The sequence below is a fragment of the Narcine bancroftii genome, chromosome 4 (assembly GCF_036971445.1).
Source record: "Narcine bancroftii isolate sNarBan1 chromosome 4, sNarBan1.hap1, whole genome shotgun sequence".
In the NCBI taxonomy this organism is placed as follows: Eukaryota; Metazoa; Chordata; class Chondrichthyes; order Torpediniformes; family Narcinidae; genus Narcine; species Narcine bancroftii.
In genome coordinates, this window is record NC_091472.1 from 130,170,333 (window position 1) to 130,192,568 (window position 22,236).

Here is a 22,236-nt window from a genome sequence, read left to right on the forward strand (position 1 = left end):
CGCGGGCTGTCCCCACACTATGGGGACTGATTTTGGGAGTGGGGAAAAGGGGGCTGGAGCAGGCGGCGGGGGAGGAAGCTGGAGCGGCCAGTGGGGGAGAAGGGGGCTAGCCCAAACAATGCCGGTACCCAACTCAAGCACCTCCTTCTCCCCCACCGGCTGCTCCAGCTTCTTTCTCCCCTGCCAGCCGCTCCAGCCTCCTTCTCCCCCGCCGGTGCTCCAGCCTCCTTCTCCCCCGCCGGTGCTCCAGCCTCCTTCTCCCCCGCCGGTGCTCCAGCCTCCTTCTCCCCCGCCGGTGCTCCAGCTTCCTTCTCCCCTGCCGGTGCCTCAGCCTCCTCACCCACGAGCCGCTCCACCCCCTGTACTCACCCACCAGCCACTCCAGCCTCCTTCTCCCCGCCGGCCACTCCAGTCCCAGTACTCCCCCGCCGGCCACTCCAGCCCCCATATTCACCTGTCAGCCGCTCCAGCCTCCTTCTCCCCCGCCAGCTGCTCCAGCCCCCGTTACCACTGGCGGCCGCTCCAGCCTCCTCCCCGCCGGTCGCTCCAGCCTCCTCCCCCACCAGCCGCTCCAGCCCCATGAGTGGGGAGAAAGCGGAGCAGCAGGATCAGTGTGGGGATGTCCCGCGCCGGCCGTCCCCATGCTGACAGCCCGCGCCTGCCGTCCCACAGTGTGGGGACAGCCCGCGCTGGCTGCCCCATAGTGTGGGTACTGATTTTGTGAGTGGGGAGAGAGCGGGGCATCGGGATCAGTGTGGGGATGTCTCATGCTGACAGCCCGCACCGGTGGGACATCCCCGCGCTGATAGCCCGCGCTGGCTGACAGCCAGCCATCCTGACTTGACAGCCCAGATGTGCATCCCAGCGCAGCTGTCCTTTCAGGTGGCTAGCGCTACGCTTTCAACGCTGCCACCTGAACTGCAATTTAAAGGGCCACTTCTGCTTCTTTAGGCGCATTCTTAGTGGAGAATGCACCTGTCAAAGCCTTTTGGCTACCAAATCATTATCACTCATTGAAAAGTCCATGCAGCTCTTCAACCAAATAGCTATCCCCACTTTTCTTTCCTCCCCTTCTTATGTTCTGACTGATCACCATTTGCATGCTTATTTCTTGAATCAATCATTTTAACAACTTTGGATATCTATCTCAATGAAGACTGCAAAAGCCCTTGGGTGTTTTAATTTTGGTGTATTTTTCCCTCATCAATGAATCGTGGGCTGTCAATTTAGTTCTTCAAACTTTCTCTGCGGTTTGGCCACCCTAATGCACCTTCACAACCCTTTGTTTTCTCTCCCATTGCAGTTGGCACATTTCCTCCCATACTGGCTATTACTTCTGGTACCCAAAGGTTTAATCAATGGTCATTAATTCCCTATATTGTAATCTGAATCCACTCACTTTCTGATAAAGTTCATAAAAAAACTGATGAGGCTCTATATGTGAAATGTATATGGCTTTATCTTTTCAATCCTGCTTTTATTTCCAGCCTTATTGGTTCTTTTAAAAACGTACTATTGTTCACCATTACCAAGGCGAAAGTCATTCTGCTCTAACGTCAAGAAAAAAACCAAATCATCCCAACCCTTCCTAATTGATCCAATGAAGAATCCCAGTATGCATATTCAACTAAACCTATTTATCCAAACTGAGCTTTGACTCGATCAGAAAACTAATTGCTGGAAGAACTCAGCAGGTCAGACTGCACCCATGTGTAAAATGTTCAGTCCTTTGTCTAGATATCTTGCATGTCATTTATAACCACCCTCTGGTCTTCTGAAATGATGTCACTTTTGTGCTTCATCACAGGGAAGATGGAATCCAACATTATGTCTTTGCTGTCACCGGACTTCACTTCTCTGATTGCAAGGATCCAAAGCTCAATCCTGCATCAGATACAAATTGTACACAATTCTTTTGTCAACATCTTACCCAGCAACAATTTTTATATCAACCAAGCAAATATCAAATCAATGATTCCAGAAACCTTATCTTTGCATCTCAATTTCTCCTTGGCCAACTCAACTTCTTGTTCACATTCTCCATCTTTCTGGACTGGATTACTGGATGTCATACCCATGACTGATAACCTTCAAATTGGCTTTAGGACCAGAGTTTCCTTCAGGAAACATTCTGCTTCTCATCAGCTTTCCTGTTTTAATAACTATTCCCAAATTAAAGTATTTACATCCGTGTTTTCAATTTTCTTTAAACTGATTGCTAGTCCCTATTTACAGTGGTAAAGGGTTTATATGGACAGCAATTGTGTTCCTTTATATTCTGCAGGAATTCTAAAATGCAGTGATATATTCTCTGAGGGGAGAACCCAGTGAAGCATTCAGTTGATTAACAAGAAGTTTTAAATATTTGTGTTAAGCATCCGTGTGAATGGAGATAAACAGTTGTGCACTTGTTTATTAGTTTCCAAGCTGATACCATGCTGGTGTGAGAAGCAGAAGTATCTTCACAGAATTTGTTCGAGACAAAAATTGAGAATAAAGAACTTTATTATACTATTACAACAATGCAAAGTTGGGTGCTTCCCCTTACCCTGGGAATACACACAGATACTGAGGCAGACCCAACTTTTATACATTTCATTTCAGTACAGAGATACCTTCCCCCTAACATTCTTCTGCCTCCTGGATTGGTTTAGCATTAGGTCATTCCGCCCACGTGGATTCTAACTTCTTATCAGTTTATGTGCCTTCCTGCAAACTTGTTAGCCAGGAAATATCATGTCTTTGTTCTTTACTCATTAATCAATCCCCAAGACTTGCTAAAGCTATTTACTTGCTATTCTGTTTTGAAGATGCTTATTTTATTATACTTTTATAACCCTTCCTCCCATTCCTGCATCCCTTCACCCTGATTTAACCCATAATACTTCATCCTTAATTAGGACTTGCTTGACTCCTCACATTCCAGTATCCCTTATCCAGTATCCCTTACACTGGGAAGTGGCTAATTCGGAAATTGACCTCAGGAATGATGGAATAAAAGCACTCTTCAACTTCTGAAATTATCTCATTGCACTTCTGATGGTTAGTACAGATTGTTTTGTGTTAAATCATGTTATTTAGAAAGAATCAATGATGCAATTACACCTGGGGAGAAATTGTACTGCTTCTTCAAAGGAGGATTCCAAATTAAAAAAGATCTGTTTTGTTCTCTGGAAGCAAAGTGCAAGTGTATGCAATTTTATGAAGGTTGTGATTTTAGTTTCATACATTTGTTTCTATATTATGGGGTTGAGATAGAACTCTGGATGCAGAGGTATACGACAAAATATTCATTAAAAATATCCACCAATCTGATTTGTTCTTATTTTGGACACGTTTAAAAATATATGTAAATTAAGCTTTGTATAGCAAATTATTTGCTAAATAATTGCTTGATTCTGTGTAATATGGTGGAATAATGTAATCATTAGTTTTAGCCTGAAATATTTGGTCTTGCAATGCTGTGTTTAATGCCATTTTAGAAAATACTGGAGGTACACTGTTGGTTCCTTCTAATCTCAGCATTTCAATATAAGAGATCATTAATTAATGGTGTTTACTCCATTTAATATATATAGATTTGGGGAAAAGATTTTTTCATAACTTGAGGACATGCAAAAGCATTTGGAGCATTCCTGCTCCTGTGGTTCCAATATGAAGAAAGGCAAGGACTGGCCATTAGTCCACAAGTTGATCTGGTTTTCATCATTGCAGTCAGAATCAGAAGTCTCATGTTAAAATTAGTCTTTAATTTCAAAAGAATGGTTATTGACTCATGTCTCACTCCACAGACCTATAACATACTTCTGGTAGTTTGTGTTTTATTTAAGATTTATGGCATCTTTAATATTTTGCTTTTAGATTATAGAACATTGAGGCTGTGTTTAACATGTCTCAAAACATTGCAGTGCCGGTGTTTATTTTGGTGTTTGATGAATATTGACAATTTTGTATTTTGCTATTTCTGCTCTCAAATGATGAAAGCTCCAAATGATCTCAGCAAATCTTTCCTGAGCAGGGTCGTTGGAAGGGGTGGGAGTAGGGACTCCCACAGAACACCCTACGTGGCTGTTCTAGCAGAGACTGGCGGTGCATTTCTTCTCACTATATTGAAGGCCATGATGCCATCGTTCCAATTTGAGACATAAATAGCAGATTATGAAACTACAGTCAGGGGGATTGAGAAGTGTAGCTATTGATTGTGGGGGGAATCTGAAAGAGAATGAGTAACTTAAAGGTTTGCCTTCCTTGAGTTGTATTTCCAATGGCAGGTTTGGACCTTGTTGGGGAGTCTCATTTTAAACACCACAAATCAAGCAGTGAAAACTTAGCTGGGCTGAGAACTGAATGAACTAAACTTCCTGCCAATGCTTCCTGCATAGGGACTTGTGTGCATAAATCATATGGAAAACAGCTGACCTGCGCAAACATAATTTGCAACATAGAATATTTGGTTGCATATTTGGAGTGGATTCAGAAACTATTGTAATCGTGTTTCACTTGCTAATGTTTGAGTTTCTTCTTAATAATTTTGCAATAATGCACATAGATTGTGGAATTTCCCAATATTCCACTTGCAAGATTATCTTTGGCTGTAAAATATTTGAGATACTTGGACATTATAGAATATGCTAAATAAATACGTCTTTGTTTTCTTTAAGTTTCTGGATAATCGCAGCTTACAATTAAATTCAAAATTCTTTTATTGTCATGTAATAAATTATACCTATTATTTACAGCAGTAAACCACGTTATCAAAGACTGAACAAACAAAATTTAACACCAAAGTTGTTTAAGGAGATACAGAGCGATGGCAAAATGGTATCGTTTTTTTCATGATGCTTTTTGTATTTAGCAATATGGTGAAATGAAACAGGTATAAAAGACTGGCAAGAGGGCTTGCGTCTTTTTCCAGTAACTTATGTTGCTCACGTTCCTGGGAGCAACATTGGGACGTTTTATGACTTTGTGGAGCAATGCAAACTCTGATTTAAAAGCAATCGCCTCACTCAGCCAGCAGCGGGTGGTCTTTGCAGTTGTTTTCCATAGATTTAGGTGGGGGGGGGGGGGCGGAGATTGGGTCGAGAGCGGAGGAAGAACAGTGATGGTCGGCCGGCGGCGCAGGGGCAGCAATTCGGAGTCGGGGCTGCGCTCGCTGCCCTTCGACCGCAAGCTCGCCTACTTTGACGGCGAGTTCAACCGGCTGCGGCGGGAGCGGAGGCTGCCGGAGTCGCCCTCGGATCAACTGCGGGTGCTGGAGCCGCTGCTGCGCTGCGGGGCCCGCCGTCCCCCCGGCCCAAGCACATTCCGGTTGGCTGCGGGCGTCCTGCTGCTGCTGCTGCCCACCTGCCTCTTGCTCCACAGTGGTCCCGCCGCCCGTTTCCTCAGCTTCTGCGGCCGGGCTCTGCTCATCCAGGTGGGTGTATCCGGCGCACCACGGTCTTTCCAGGGGAGGATTGCCCCGGGCTGCTGTGAGCGAGACTGGCTGGAAACTCCCTCTCAGTCTGTCGTCAATCCCCGGACAACTGCTCGGTGGGACGGACCCGCTGTTGGAATCTCAAAAAGCGTTTTGACTTCGGGAATCTGGGCTTGATTTTCCATGAATGGATTCCTTCTGGCCCTTCCAATAGTGGTTTGCTTGGTCATTGCCTTGGCCTGGAATTCTTTTTCCTGTGAGACAGTGGGAAGGAAATCACTGAACCGGATGGGGATTTATCGACAGTGATCCAGATGAGTTCGTTCACATTGCTCACCTGCACTGGAGGGAGTTGACCTTGTATCTTTGGACCAGCCTCTGCTCGTTCGAGGAATTGTAGCCACCGGCACAGCAAATTGTCGCTGCTTCAAAGACATCCGAGGCAGATTGGTTTTTAATACCAAAAGTAGTAAATTCGCAGCAAGTGGAAATCAAAGAAATTGCAAATGAAATAAAGAAAAATGCTGAAAACTCTCAGCAGGTCTGCATTTGCAAAACACTTAACCAGACTTTTTGTTGAAATTCTGGGAATGACCCTCTTCCATGGCCTCTAATTAACTTTTGAGGTTTATCCCAAGATTTCTTTTAAAGTCTGTCATACCATTCTTGAAATTATTGGTATAGGAGGAGGCTATTCGGTCCATCATGCTTGATTTGCTCTTTCCGAGACTAGTTCTATTCCTTTACAATAGCCTTTTTTTTAAAATTTCACTTATCATTTGCATCAATACAAAATATAAATTCAATAATACAATAATTATAATTAGTTGGATACACATTTTTAAAGTTTTCTCCCCAACCCCCCCCTCCACCCCAAAAGAAAGAAGAAAGAACACCTGCTTTTTTATATATATATATATTATTATTAGCATCTATAATATTCATTGACTATTTTTATAATGTCTAACTGAGAGGGATGTGTAAGGTGGAAGATGTGGATAGAATTTTATTCATAATTCCCAAAGTTTATAAAAGTTTTCAGTTTGATTCCTTAAACTATATGTCATTTTTTTCTAAAGGCATTCAGTTTTGCATTTCAATATGCCATCTGTCTAATTGTACCACACTCAGTTTTCCACGTTACCACTTTACATTGCTTTGCAGTCGCTACTGGATATTTATCCAATTTCAGTTTGATCTTTTTCATATATATTCCAAAGTAAAAATATTCTTGGATCTTTTTGTTTCTTTATCTTCATAATTTGCCCTAACGATACAATCAATTCATTCCAAAAATGTTCCACTTTCTCACAGACCATACCAAAGGTAAAAAAAAAGTCCCTATTTTCTTATTACATCAAAAACACTTCTCCAAATAATTAGAATGAGGTCTATTCAATTTATGTGGAGTATAATATAATTGATGGAGAAAACTATATTGAACCATTTGATACTAGCATTAACTGTATTTGTAACACTCTCTTGACAAAATTTTGACCATATTTCCTCCTGAATTTGTACATTTAAATCTTTCTCCCATCGTAATTTTTATTTCTATGAATCTTTTTTCCTTTCAGTTTCTTGTAATTTTATATACAAATAGGCTGTAAGACCTTATGATTTTAAGATCTAATTGTCAAGTAATATAATATTCATTCAGGTGCCTTGCGTTTGGCGTGGGCTATCTTGCTCTCCAAGCACCTCCAAATTGTAGTTATGGCCTCCCCTGTTCTCCTTGGTGAAGGCTCCATCTTTGAGCTGAGACCGCAGTGATGTTGAGTTCAAAATTATACAAGGGAAACCAATAGTGAAGTGGTTTCCCATTGCCTTCTTCAGTTGCAGTGCCCATACTGGACGGGTAATCCTGGCCATTGATCCGCAGATTCATCTGCCCAGCATTTTTAGTTTTACAACCATAAATTCCAATTTGTAGAATCTGCTTGTAAAAACCATCCACCATCTACAATCATGGCTTCACCTGATGCTGATTGGGAGGCGAAACAGTACCGCACCTTGCCCAAGGGTGACCTGTAGGCTATCGGATGGAAGGAGCGTCTTACCTCCTTTTGCTGAGCAATTGCACAGCACCAATTCCATTATACAAATATACTGTACATCAAAAGTTTTATGAAAGTCACTTTTTAATTATTCTTGATATTTTGTAGTTAATAATGCTTATTGGTCACATTTTAAGGGGAATAAGAAATTGTGCACTAGTGTTCGTGTCGGCTGTTTCGCATTGACATGAGGGATGCAAGATACGAATGATGGGGATTTTGTGCCTCTGCCCTATGCTGTTGATGTTTTTGGGATCATGGACCCAGGTATATTCTGCACTATTAAATAATGTATTGAGGTTGTAGTTCAAGCTCAAGGTCTATGACAGAATTGATTTCCTCCCCAGATCTAGTTCCTTCTTCTCTGGAAATTTCTCTCACCGAATTTTAGTATTAAAGCTTGAATGATTCTTATACAAATACATTTATCATCTTTAGTTGCTGCCTTACTGGGATTGGACATTGTACTCCAACACACAAGACTGCCTGATCAGGAACCCCTATTACACTGCGAGAGGCCTTGAGTCTTTACAGCCTGCAGATTGCATCAATGTGAGTTCAGAATCATTTGTGACAAAAGTTTCTAAAATTTTACCTTGAGACTTTTTTTGAAGTTGGAGTAGGACATTGGTCGAGAGAGTCCAAATCTTATTTCTGTTGGAAATGAGATTGGCATCTGATCTCTCACTGTCTATCAAGGGATGGAATTGTACAATGTTTGACTATATTTTATAATCTCTTAAACAATATTTATTAACTATATTGATGCATAGTCTAATGAGACTGGTCTACATTGTACAAGTGTAATATATATTAAAAAACCACAAAATCCAATTGATTTTCTTCATTTGGAGAAAATGTTTTGCAGCAGAATTTCAAGCCATAAATATCCTGGATTTTGTATACATTTCTTATTTTAGTTGCTGCCTTATTGGGATTAGACATTGTACTACAGGTCTTTGCTGAATTAGTTTACCTGGGCCCAGGTGGGTTTAGCCTACTATAGACGGCTGGATGAACTCAGTAAAGAAATGGAATATTTCACCAGCATTTGAACTAGTTAATGGTCATGATCTGGTGTCCAATGTTGGTTCCAGGTACCACACACTGACCTGCCAAAACTCAATAGTCTTAGCTCATGTGTTAACTGTGAAATCTTGTACTTTGGTGCGAGAGCAACAATCTCAATGTGCTCAAGACAAAGGGGATAATTGTGGACTTGAGGAGGACAGAAGACCACTCCCCACTACATATCAATGACTTCGTCAGAGGGTGGGGAGCAATACATTCCCTGGTGTCCACACACACACACAGCAGCAGCACCTACACTTCCTAAAGAGGTTGAGGAGAGCAAGGCTACCAGTCACCATTCTAACATCTACATCTCTACAGGAGCAGAGTAGAAAGTGTCCTGGCTGTTTGAATCATAGTGTGGTATGGTAGCTGCGAAGCACATTATCGGAGATCAGAGGTCAGAATGGAGGGGGAATTAAAACTGCTGAGAAGATCACTTAGGTCTCCCTTCCCTCTATTGATGACATCTACAGGGAGCGGTGCTTAAAGAGGGCTCAGAGAATCATTGAGGACCAGCATTTTTAGTTTTACAACCATAAATTCCAATTTGTAGAATCTGCTTGTAAAAACCATCCACTCTTCCCTTTACTTAGGGAAGAGGTACAGGATCATTAAAAACCAGGACAGCCAGGCTGGGAAAAGGCTTCTTATTGCAGATGGTGAGACTGTTGAACAATCCTTGAATACCGTAAATTAATTTTAAGTATATTTATTTTGGATCGGTTTGTATATGCATGTGGAAATGCGCGCGCACACGCACGCACGCTCACACACATATCTATATGTATGTGTATATCTGTAGGTGTACACTATCATCCAGAGATACCCTGTTGTGTCAGGTTGTATATGTTTATGTACAATCAGATGACAATAAACTTGAATTTGGACAAATCTTAATCTCTGAGAACTAAATAATGACAAAGCTCATGCTTCAGGAGTTAATTTGGAAGAAATTAAACATTGTAAAGGAATTTGGTCCATCTCTGTTGTGAAAATTTGGAAAAATTATACTCAAGTTTTTATAGATTTTGTTTGAAACCTTGAGTGGTTGTATATTTACTTATAAAGGTATGCCAGAAATACCCAGCAGTGGAATCTCTACAGAAAGTGGACCCCAAAGTTGTTCTTCAGAAGTATCTGCGCCAGAATCTACCCCTTGTAATAACAGATGGGACAGAAGAATGGGCAGCATTGAGGGAGTTCACTGTCCCATTCCTAACTCGGGTAAGTGAAAGGGGCAACTCTTTTTTTTAAAAATAGTAGTTACTTAATATAAACTATTTTTAGCACTTTTATGTCTATATTTTATGTTCACCTTTTTGATGGGCTACACCTACCCTCTTACGAGAGGATATCTGAGTGAGAGCCCTGGCAATGTTGGTAGAAAGAAAGCCAGTTTTAAGGGGAAAATGAAGACACCCCAGAAATATCAGTGTCAAATGTCTCATCATTAGGCCCATCCTTGGGAAGTGGAGTCCCTGTGGCAAGCATGGTGGAGGAGATGACAAACAAGACAGCTGTCAGGGTTGGTAACTAACCTATCCCATATGATTGAAATAAAGGTATTCAAAAAAGGAAAGAGTCAGGTGAAAGAAGACTGGGAACCAGCAGCAAAAGTCATGAAATAGTTGGGTTCTGCACCAGTACGGAAGCAGCACCAATCTAGTCATTACAGTAATGAGATTTGTTCCTTGGTTCTGCCCTGTTTCTGGTGGACAATGGACTGATGTGTAGTGGTGGGTGATCCAGTCAGAGGTAATGGGTGTCTGGGAGATAACCTTAATCTTCTGTAAATTAGGGGTCAGAGATAAAGGATTGGCTTGCAAGTACTCTGCTGCTCTAGTCTTCGGGAGCTGAAGCTTAATCCTCACCCCCATTGACACCAGCCTTCCACTCTTCCCCCACTTGCAAACCTGTTTGTTTTGATCTGAGTTTCACAGAGATCTGATTCCAAGGAGGATGGTAGATTTTGGACATTTGTAACTTCCCTCCGAGTCTGGGATAGAAATAATGTTGGAATACAGAAAAGAAAGAGCAGGAGTAAGCCAACAGGGCTTTCAAGCCTTTAATGTTAGATATTTATCCAGTTTCACCTGAAATACTTAAAATGATCCAGCTTCCACTATTCTCTGGGGTAGAGTCTTTTAGGGAGTCACCACCCACTGAGAGAAGTATACTTCTACATACCTCAGTTTTAAATGACTGGTCTATTATCTTGCCATGTATGCCCCTTGTCAACCTCTCTGAGGAGTTTTTATGTCTGAATAAGGTCATCCCTCATCCTGAATGCCAAGGAGCACAGACCCAAACTATTTAGTTTCTCTTGATGTGCCAACCATGTTGTTTCAGGAATTCGGCTGGTAAATCTCCTTTGTACTACCTGTAGTGTACTGACTGTATCCTTTTACAGAGAAGTGGACCAAAACTGTACACAATATTCCAAGTGAGGCCTCACCAATTTCCTGTACATTTCCAACAAAACTTTCCATTTTTAATCTCCATCCTCTTTGCATTGAAGGGGTTAGCTTGTATCATTCATGCATAAGAGAACCTCGATGCTTCTGTTCTTTGCTTCTTTGCTCTCTTCATATAAATGAAGACCACCCGCTGCTGATTTCTCTACCAAAGCGCATGACCTTACATATTAAATTCCATTTGCCAATCTTTTGCTCACTCATTCAATTTGTTTATAACCCATTGCAGAATTGCCTTGCAAACGGAGTTGTCTAAATGCACAATCATTCTATATGGATTCATTCTATTCTTTGTCTATGTGGATGGCTGGTGCGTGTTTCAGGCCACTAATGTTTTCTCCCTCCCACTGCCCCATAAACTGCACCAAGTCACCATCCATTTCAGCCTGTATATCTGTGCTATGTGAACAGCCATTTTTGGATTGCTCCTTCACTTCGCTCTGAGCACCTGACTGAAGCCAGCCCAGTAAGGCAAGAAGCTACCATGAATCAACAAGGAAATAAGTGTGCATTAAAAAGGAAAGGGAGCATTGGACCAGGAGCTAGATTGCAGCCATATGGAGCATTGTGACAGTGCTAGAATTTTGAACCCTTGTATAAGGCCATAAAATGGAAATGCAAAAGGTTGTGTTGTGGCGGCGCATTCGCTTGTAACGGCACGTGACGGGGCAGTTCTTTGAAGATGGCGCCGTCGGGGGTTTCTTCCCCAGTCGGATCTCCCGCGTGGCACGCGCCCCAGGCAGCTTCTGTGACATCATCACGCACAGGGTGACTGAACCAGCGCTGCCCTTAAAGGGGCACGCGCCAAATTCAAATAAAACAGTTGTTAACAACCCTCAACGCGTGGTTGTGTCTCTCTCACTGCTCACACTGCCACAGTGTAATGTTACTGAAAAATATAGATGTAGCCAAGTGGCATGTGGTACTGCTTATTGTTCTGAGTGTTAAACAAAGTTAACCTTTGAACCCAAAAGCTCCAGTTCTTGCCGGCAGGATTAAATACCTTGTGTGCAACTTGTAATGCAATGAGATGCTTGACATAACTTCACACTATATTGATTCACAGTATAATCTACCCTGTGCTAAATGCCTTTCATATGATTTGTGCATACAGTGTTGGCGTGAAGCTCTTGTATCAGTGATTAAAAGAGAGGGAGAAGCAATTGCTTACTAAAAAAATTCCATTAAAGCATGTGATGACAAATTCCTCACAGTCCTTGAGATTGGCATTCCCAGATGACAGGGGTCTTGATTGCTGCATCTAGCGCAGTGGTTCCCCTTGGCTCCAAGGCCACATCCCTAGTGCGCCCCCCCCCCAACACACACACATGAACACACACCTCTTTCTTGGTATTAGGTCTACCACAAATTTCAAGCAACAACTAATCTAACACTATATACAAGTGTATGTATTTCACAAATAAAAGTTTGTGGAAATCAAATTATTTAGCAATATGAAAGGGTAAATTTACATCTCAAATGTAAATACATTGTCTTCAGGTCATCAGAAGCTCGGTGGGAAGGCGATCAGGGCAAGGATCAGTCGTTTGGAGCTCATTGGGTGGTCGGCCAGGGCGAGGATCAGCTGTTGGGAGCTTGATGGTTGGGTGGCCGGGGCGAGGATCAGTCATCGGGACCTTGATGGGCTGGTGGCCGGGGCAAGGATCAGCCTTCAGGAGTTCAATAGGGGTGCAGTTGGGGCGAAGATCAGCTATCAGGAGCTCAATGGGCGGGCAGTTTGGTTGAGGATCTGCGATCAGGTCACCAGGAGCTCGATGGGTGGGCGGTTGGGGCTAAAAATGGAGGGGGGAGGAGTCAGTGTATTTATACATAATTTAAATCTACATTACAAGCTGAAGATAAATTTGAAATTCTTATAAACCTGAAGCCTTGGCCCTTGCAGATTTGAATGTGGCGTGTGTCCTGTCCAGACCACGTCATCAAGAAACAAACAAACATTCACTGGCCCTTTCTCATCACTGCCCCTTGGATCTTTCTACCGCCCCAAGGAGAGCAGGAGCGCTTTCTTTATGAATCACTCTTTCTTTGGCTTGGCTTCACGGATGAAGATTTATAGGGGGGTAATGTCCACGTCAGCTGCAGGCTCGTTTGTGGCTGACAAGTCCAATGCAGGACAGGCAGACACGGTTGCAAGGGAAAATTGGTTGGTTGGGGTTGGGTGTTGGGTTTTTCCTCCTTTGTCTTTTGTCAGTGAGGTGGGCTGTGCGGTCTTCTTCAAAGGAGGTTGCTGCCCGCCGAACTGTGAGGCACCAAGATGCATGGTTTGAGGCAATATCAACCCACTGGCGGTGGTCAATGTGGCAGGCACCAAGAGCTTTCTTTAGGCAGTCCTTGTACCTCTTTGGTGCACCTCTGTCTCGGTGGCCAGTGGAGAGCTCGCCATATAACACGATCTTGGGAAGGCGATGGTCCTTCATTCTGGAGACATGTCCTACCCAGCGCAGTTTGATCCTCAGCAGCGTGGATTCGATGCTGTCGGCCTCTGCCATCTCGAGAACTTCGATGTTAGGGATGAAGTCGCTCCAATGAATGTTGAGGATGGAGCGGAGACAACGCTGGTGGAAGCGTTCTAGGAGCGTAGGTGATGCCGGGATGAATCACTAATCTACTGCATAAGCACATCATGTATATGTTTATTTGTGAACCAGTTAATTTGATACAAAGGTTTCTTTAGACTTGCTGTGCACCAAATGCTCATGGTTTCCTGAGGAACTGCAGATGTTAAATTAATCTCTGGAATCCTGTTCTACAGGTCAGCATGACTTCCAGACATGAGTGCACACCCCTTGCTTCCTCAATTAGTATGCAAGTGCTCATTTTACTGAAGCCCAGTGCTGTAAATTCTTCATTTCTCCACAGCATTAACTCCAGAGTTACTGAGTGGAATAGTTAGTATGCAAATTTGTGGCTGATGAGGAGGATATTGCCTTTAGTTGTCATCCCTGGTTGTGGATTTGAGATGCATTTGGTTTTTGAATACTTGATCTCAGTGTTCAAGTCACATCCTCATCAAAGTGGTAATTGTCCCAACCATGTAAGGTAACGAGAGGGAAAACAGCAATGAACCCAAAACTTCCCTTCCAGGTAACTCCATCATATCTATTGGGGCAAGTGATTACATTGTAGAAATTCTTATGGCACATTGGGAAGTCTTTTGGTCCATCCCCTGCAGTTTCATCATCAAAATAGGGAGTTTAAAGCTTTTATTCTGAAGGGAGAAAATCGGGCGTGGTTTGGCAAGGGCATGTGAGGATGTGGCAAAGATGTCAGTTTCACAGTTCATTGCATGAGAGACCAGCTGTAAAGTATGAAATATGGAAGGTGGATATAAGAAAACTTGTATTTGTGTCAAAATGCGTAGATAGTTTACAGAAAAATATTTGACACCGAGTTTTGTAAAAAATTTAGGCCAGCGGACTAAAAGCTTGAAAATTTTTAGAATGTACTTTTTATTGATGAATGAGGGCCTAAAGCCAGGTTTGCATAAACCCAGAATAAGATGGGAGTCAGATTTAGACATAACAATTGATGAAGTCAGATCAGATCGATGTCAGGGAAGTTTTTTGGCTACTATCAATGTTTGGTATAGACTGGTTCACTATAATTTTTCTCCATCAGCTGTACCCACCCTACAGAAATTATACCAATATAAACCTGAGTTATCAGAGATGTGTCTTAGGTGTGGTATAGAGGTTGGTTCCTTCTTACACACTACCTGGCTCTGCATGAAGGTGAGACCTTCCTGGTTTGACCTTTGTGACACACAAAGATCACAGGAGTCACCTTCCCAGTTGACCAAAGCTAACTAATTTCCAAATTAAATTCACAGAAATTGCCTTGTGTGTGGCCAGGAAATGTATAGTAGTAACATGGAAACCTAACTCGCACCCCTCGGAAATGAACCTTTTTCCCTTGAAAAGGTCAAATACAGTCTTAGGCAACTGTTGTTGCTGCTGTTAAAATGTTCTCCTTTTCCATAAGGATTCAAATTCGTTGAATCTTAACTTCAGGGTCACCAATTTGTAGCAGCTACTACGGTAGATGCTTCTAAATAAAGGCAAAGATAGTCAACTCAAGACTGGTTTATTGCAGACATACACAGACTTTTTATTCCCTGCCTGTTAATGAGCTCGTTAGTGAACCAACAGGTTAAAGCTATGAGCCATTAGTGCCCCTCCCCTTTAGGCAGGGACTTTATCTGATCCACTCGCTGTACTTTGGCGCCCAGCACTGCTAGCGTGCGAAGTGTCAGGTAAGTCTGTGAACTGACGTTGGTGGTTTGCAAAACTGTGCTGTGCACCCGCTACGTCTTCTTAAAAATCTGGCAGCCTTATTTAGAACATATAGGCACCATAAGGCTACGAATGCTACTGACTTGCCAGTAGACCTCTGTAAAGATTATAACATTGTGGTCTTATCATGTCTCTTTGTTTTACTGTACACACTAACGATGGGAATTTTCCTTACTTTGTTTTTTTTCCTCTCTGTTTAATTGGACTTACAGAGGGGAGGGGTTGAAGAGTGGGTTTTATTGATGTTTTGTATTTCATATTGTCGTTGAATGTTAAATATATTAAAAATTATAAATAAAATATTACCAAAAAGATTGTTTCACAGACTATTTGATGGAAAGTGTGACAGGAGCAATTCCAGAGCTCAGTTTTTTTGGCAGTTGAAGGGATAGCCATCAATGGCATGATTAAAATGGAAGGGTGATCAAGGGCAATATTAGTGGAGGAGGGTGTTTGAAGTGGAAGTAAGAATGGCAAAATGATGATGCTGTTTAACCAGAAGGCAGGAGAGGTGAATGAGATCTGTGATATGCATACTCTGAGAGAGGAGATTTTCACAATCTGGTTTATGATTGGTAGAATATGACAACTTGCCAGCATATGACAATTTACTGGAACAAACTGAATGGCAGTGATAACTGCAATCAAAAAGAGTTTATATCAGCAAATAACATGGTAAATGTTCAGGTCCTGGAGAGTGTTGTGGAACAGAAAATACATATTTCCCTGAGAATGGTAACACAGGTAAATAGGATGAAGGTGTTTGGCATGTTTCCCTTCATTGTTCAGGATGTTGAATACAGGAGTTGGGACATTATTTTACAAGATGTTGTTGAGACCACATTTGGAGTATTATGTGCAGTTCTGGTCGTCTAGGTATAAGAAGGCTGCTATTAAGCAAGAAAGGATGTAGAAAAGATTCATGAGAATGTCATCGAGACTGAAGGATTTGAGTTACAAGGGGAGACTAAATACGGTGGAAGTGTTTTCCCTGGAATGTAGGAGACTTTATATATTAAAACATATAAAACTATGAAGGGCATAGGTAGGGTGAATGGACAGTTTTTACATCCCCAGGGTAGGGTATTCTAAAATTAGAGGGGATGGGTTTAATATAAGAGGGGAAAGATTTAAAAGAGACTCAAGGAGTAACCTTTAACACAGAAAGTGGTGATATGTGGAATGAGGTGCCAGAGAAGCTGTCTCAAGAGAGGCAGGTACACCAACAACATTTAAAAGACAATTAGACAGCTACATGAATGGGAAATAGTTTGGCGCGATATAGGCCAATTGCAGGCAAATGATTCAGGCTGGGAACTTGGCCAGCATAGATGAATTGGCCTGACTGGCCTGTTTCCATACTGCATAGCTCCATAACCGTAATTTGAGGGAGGAGTAAGATTAAGCAATGTTGTAGGTGTGGAAGTAGGTGGTCTGAGCACTGCCATTGATCTATGTGGGATATGGTCCAAAGCCTATTATGGGATAATTATCAGTCTATGGTTGTCTTAACTTTAGGTTGGCCAGGCAGAAGGATGGGGTTGATAGCTGGGAGACTGAGTTTCTGGCATGGAAGGAAGATAATAATTAATCAGTGGAAATTTCAACTATCATAGATTAGATGTTGAACAGTCTGATGATTTTAAGCCAGTGAGCTGGTTGGGACAGGCAGTGGTGATGATCGTCAATTGCTTATGGGTAATGCAGCAAGAGATATGCAGTTAAGAAATCGGGAAGACCTTTGAGAAATGCCAGAGGTAAGGAAGGGGGAGGTGGGGGCTGGGGAAAACAAATGCAGATCAATTTCCACTCATACCTGACATGTGGTCCAAGCTCCTCAGACATGATCAAGAAGATCAAGTACAAGAGACAGAGAGACTTGAACTAAGGATTGAACCTGCAATGCTGTCTTTTTTACAGTTGTTCAATGGGCATTCTATGCTGCAAAACACAATTGTATGCAGTTACTGGGACTCTCACAACTCTCTGGAGAAAAGTCCAAGTGCTTTCTTAGAAAAGATCCATGATCAGAGGCTTGCCCATTGGGCAATTCAGTGGTAAGACTCAAGTCTTCTATTCTACCTGATTAATGCAGTGTTAGGTTCTTCTGTTCCAAATTCAGTGTAGTGCAGAATTTTATTTTTTTTAAAATTAAGCCTTGCTTCCAAAGCATTGATTATGCTTTCAGTTGTAATCTTGGTTGAATCTTGGTAAGTACTATACATGCTTTCTCATCTCAACAAACCACAACCAACAAGGTAGGTTACTTCCTAATAAATGAGAAATACGTGAAAGAACACGAGTAGTTTGATTTACTTTTCTGAATTTTTATCAATATGCATGTCACCAAGGACAGGGATAGAGGATTCATGAGTCAGTTATCATAATCAAAACTTCCAATTAAAACAGTAGCACTGTCACCTCCCACAAGTCTCCACCTACTGACTCTTTGGATTAAAGGCAGGTCCCAGTTTTAGAATGAGTTTACACTTTGTCATTTCACTAATCCCTGGTTATCCTCAATGTAGCATATGTCTCACTAATAACAATCTTCTCCCTGGTAAACATTTATTTTTCAAATCCTACACTGCTCTTACATATTATCTTCATTTCTGCATATAGTAGGTTGTACATTGTAATTGATTTGTGCATTGATTTTGCTTTACATGTACATCCATACTTTTGAAATAAGGGTGAACCTCTCTTGTGGCTAGACCTAAATTAGAGTGGCTGTTCCAGACTTGGAATTGAACCAAGGCTATTGGTCAGGATTCAATCATGATTGTTAACCACTGAGAGCAGGCAATAGATAAGTCAGATATTTCTATGCAGGAAGAATTGCAACAAAGCAGCAGCAAAGGTGATCCGTGGATTTTATCAGCGACCATACTTTCTCCCTCCAGTGGTGGAACTGGCAGAGTCCAACTGGTTGCTGATGGCGTCACAAGCTGAAAATCGTACCCCAGTGGATATGTTTGTAAAGGTAATAACATTTGCTCCGGTTGGACAAGATTGAAATGAGTGGTTCCTAGTTTGTGACATGGCATGATCATTGATAGGCTTGTTATTTTCTTGGTATTTTTCTACATTATATTTCTGATGGCACCTGTCCTTTCTGGGGTCTAGTTAGAAGATGCATATTGGTTTATTTCTCTGATAATGGAAGTTTGTGAGCTTAATTCATGTGGACTGGAGTTGCTCTGTGGATTAAACAATGATCGGAATAATTTATGTTTTTTTTCCTCTGCAGGTAGGAGATCATGATGGGGACTTACTGATGTGGATTGCTCAATTACAAGGGGTTTTTGAGGTTCAGCTGCTACCCAAGGACATTTGTGCAAATAACTGTACCCACTATACCTTGGAGCTTTCACCTGGAGAGATAGGTATGCAAAGTTGCACTGGTGGAAATCTGATTTTTGTGTCATAATATGCAAAGTTCAGATCCCCATTCTTTCTAAGTGTGTTATTGTTGAAAGGCAAAAAAAAAAACTAGATATGCTAGAAATGTGAAATGAAAAAAGTAAATGCTGGCAATATTCATCGGGTTGGCCACCATATGTGGTGAGAGAAGCAAATTATTCCATTTTCTTTTTCTTATTCAAGATCTTTATTTTTATATTTAAAAGTGCATCCTACTGTCATTTTACATGACTTGAAGGAAACAATAGATTTATTGGACTTGTAAATATTGATTTGAAAATGTTATTCCCTTATTGGGACCCAGGAAAGTCTCGTGTAGAAAGAAGCTCTGATCTGAGATAACTTAAAAGACTCAAGGTGACGATTAACAGAATGTATTTGGCTTCCATGCTACTGAGCTATAGATAAAAAAGATATGAAATGTAAAAAGGTAAGAACATGTATAGGCAGAATGTTCACAATACACCAATATCCAGTAGATTCACACATGAAGAGTGATAGAACTGTGGCTCAGCACAGTCAACAAGAGCAGAATGGAGAAAACAAGTGTAAAGAAAAGGAGTATTGATGGTGTATTTGGTTAAATAAATATATATTTGTGCATCCCTCTCTCTAGTTGCTGTACCACTTCAAATGTGGGAGGTCCAGTATCGTCCTTTGAGTTCCACTGCCATTGGACTTGCTGCAACAGGCAACTGGCTTCAAGATTCTAGGTGATGGCATCTGGAATAGTTCTGCAAGAGCATCTCCTGCTTCGGGGGAAAGCTAGTATTTGGACAGCAGCCAGATTGTGGTTCCTTGAGTTTGTGCTGCATCCCTGAGCCTGGTTTGGATCATGAATTTGCCCTGGTTGTTTAGAGGGGTTGATTTTTCAGTTTTCTGGGGTTACTGAAAGGATAGCATTATAAAATTTTGGGCTGTTATATAGAAAAGGGATATGCAGTCTCAAGATAAGTGGGCAAAACATCTCCAAGAAGTAACGTGTACTAGAATATTGACATTGGATGTGAAAAGGCTAGAATGACTAAAAGGGGATGTGATATTTTAGTTACATAGACCCTTGTCAATCCACCTCAAGTACACGACAAAAGGGAATTTCTCTTTTGAGGAGAGGGATCACAACTAAGATTCACTTAAATGTTATAGGCTTGTATGGTTTGTAATTATGAGAGCTTTTAATAATTTTGCCTATCTCCTTGAAAATAAAAGCAAGATACAGCATAGAAATATGCTAACAAAATGTTTCACCACACGAGAGCCAGTTGCCTATGTTTGGCTCTCAAAATCCATCTATCCATGTACATGTCCAATTTGTTTTCTGAAATGTTGCAATAATACCTGCATCACCCACTTCAATTGGCAGCCTGTTCCACACACCCACCATTCTCTGCAAAAAAAAACCCCTTAGGTTCATATTAAACCACTCCACTCTCATCTTAAACCTATGTCCTCTGGTTAACAATTCCCCGACAAACAAACAAACATTCTTGCTCTCACCTTACTTATATTTTGATAGTTCTTGACGAGTAATCAAAAGGTTGCTTCAGCATGCAGAGCTTTGATTGTCTTGGTGGAATTAGGAAATGCTGCTTTACCTGCAAGAAGAAAGATTTAAATAAGATTTGAAAAGTGAAGTCAAAAGTAAACAATAAAAAAATGCAGTAATGGATTGAGCATTGTTTGTAAAGTATGAGTTTCAATGATCAGATAAGTGATCCAGGACAGAATTTCATTGAACTGAACATTTTACTTAATTACTTAAGCCACCGCTTGCTGATCAGCATTGACCCTTTTGTTATAACAAAATAGCATGGATCTCATAATGTGCAAACAATCTAATTGATGGTCTCTATTGTCAAGAAATTCTGATTTTTGCCTTTGATGCCTTGAAACATGTCAGGGATTAACCTGTAAATGAAATACAGTGATGTCTGTTAAGATGAACTTGGATAGAATTCGAACTATACAGCCAACATTAATTTTATTCATTGTGATATTTCAGAAATGTCATGTAAGTGTTTTTATATTAAAAGAAATAAAATTCTTGAATTAAGCTGCTTTCAAAATTCCACACTTAAAATAGACTTGGCAACCATACCTTTTCTATTGGTTATAACCCCTGGAGAATTAATGGTCCACAAAACTTATAGCTGAGCAAATCTATCGGGGAAATATTGGTGTAACTAGTAGCTGTTTACATAAAGCCACAAAATTCTTGAGCAATGAAACGTGAAATTCATCTGGAAAGAGCACACAACCAATCCAGTAGCACACTGCCACACTGCAGCCAGCATGACGTTGGGAATTCATACTGCTTCTTAGTTGGCATTGTTCTTGATGGTGCTGCTTGTGCAGTGGTCATCAACCTTTTCTTTTGCACCTGAAGAAATACTTTACTAACTTAAAAGCACCGATGGCATATATGAGTGGGGAAATAAAAGGTAAAGAACCATTGTGCTAGTGAATGTGAACAGATTATTATTGAAAAGAGTGACCAAGTGCACTACAGTAATAATATTATGCCACTGTGGTTATGAGCACATTTGTTTTCCATTTGCAGGACAGTACATCGGTGTTAAAATATAGGCTGCTAAAGATTGTTGCCTTTTCTGCCCTGCAAAACATGGGCTACATCATTATGCTGCTAGATTTGTATCTCCCAGAGATTAATGAAATATGGTGATCCTAATTTGCATGGCAAGTTACTTTTTTTTAAACTTTATTTAAGATTTTATAACATGAATAACATATAGGATTACATTTAAAAAAATTAAGAATAAAATAATAAAATTACAATACAATATCAGTAATCTAAATAAATTATACCCTCCCCAATAATTATTACACATTAATAACCCAACTCAAATTAGTCCAACCTCCCCTTTCCCCAAAATAAAGAGTGAAGAATTAATAAAGTTAATAATATGTGAGAAAAAAAAACACTTACAAAAAAAAACATAACCGATTAAAATACTAAAAAAAAAGTAATTAATACTAAGATATCAGACTTAAAAAACATATTTAAATCAAACTTAAATGCATATATTTAACAAACGGAGTTAAGATGAAACATTTAACTCAAACTTAATATAAAAAATTAGTAAAGTTAGTAACATTATCTATCAAAAATACTTAAAAAATAATCAATTCTTAAAAAAAATAGTAGCATGAAAACAAAGATGAAAAAAAAACTTTCTCTATAGAGATAAACCTTCACCAAATATCAACTAACTTCACATCTATCATCATATTAGTCACATAAACCACCATCTTAAAACAAAATTCAAACCTCATTAAGCATTGTACAATTCAATTTTAGTCCTCTTCCACCATTTTTCCCTTTTACTCTTGAATAGTTATCCATTAAAGCTCCAATACCACATTTAAATATCCCCAATCATTATATTAAAATTCAGATATCCAAATAATAAAAACACATCTACAATGAAATCTATATCTTCAACAAATGGAGCATAAAC

At 40.7% G+C, this 22,236-nt stretch overlaps 1 protein-coding gene and 1 long non-coding RNA gene across 2 annotated transcripts in view; one reads left to right on the top strand and one right to left on the bottom strand.

The window, feature by feature from the left end:
* LOC138761162 (uncharacterized) overlaps positions 1–22,236 on the bottom strand; it is a 174,747-nt gene that overhangs the window by 120,666 nt on the left and 31,845 nt on the right. The window contains exon 2 of the long non-coding RNA XR_011356150.1: positions 20,255–20,352. This is a non-coding gene — a long non-coding RNA (uncharacterized lncRNA). The remainder of the gene's footprint in view (positions 1–20,254; positions 20,353–22,236) is intronic.
* On the top strand, positions 5,077–20,810 carry LOC138761159 (uncharacterized). Its single transcript, XM_069932869.1, has 7 exons — positions 5,077–5,416; positions 7,912–8,025; positions 9,616–9,771; positions 17,255–17,391; positions 18,167–18,317; positions 18,585–18,720; positions 19,374–20,810. Exons 1-7 carry the CDS (start codon positions 5,105–5,107, stop codon positions 19,472–19,474), a joined length of 1,107 nt encoding a protein of 368 aa, XP_069788970.1. The 5' UTR covers positions 5,077–5,104; the 3' UTR covers positions 19,475–20,810.

Bases quoted from the DNA above. Each gene is read 5' to 3' on its own strand.
- LOC138761159 (XM_069932869.1), top strand. From the start codon at position 5,105: ATGGTCGGCCGGCGGCGCAGGGGCAGCAATTCGGAGTCGGGGCTGCGC. The intron at 8,026-9,615 runs GTGAGTTCAGAA...TTACTTATAAAG, and splicing joins AGCCTGCAGATTGCATCAAT to GTATGCCAGAAATACCCAGC. The intron at 18,721-19,373 runs GTATGCAAAGTT...CCCTCTCTCTAG, and splicing joins GCTTTCACCTGGAGAGATAG to TTGCTGTACCACTTCAAATG.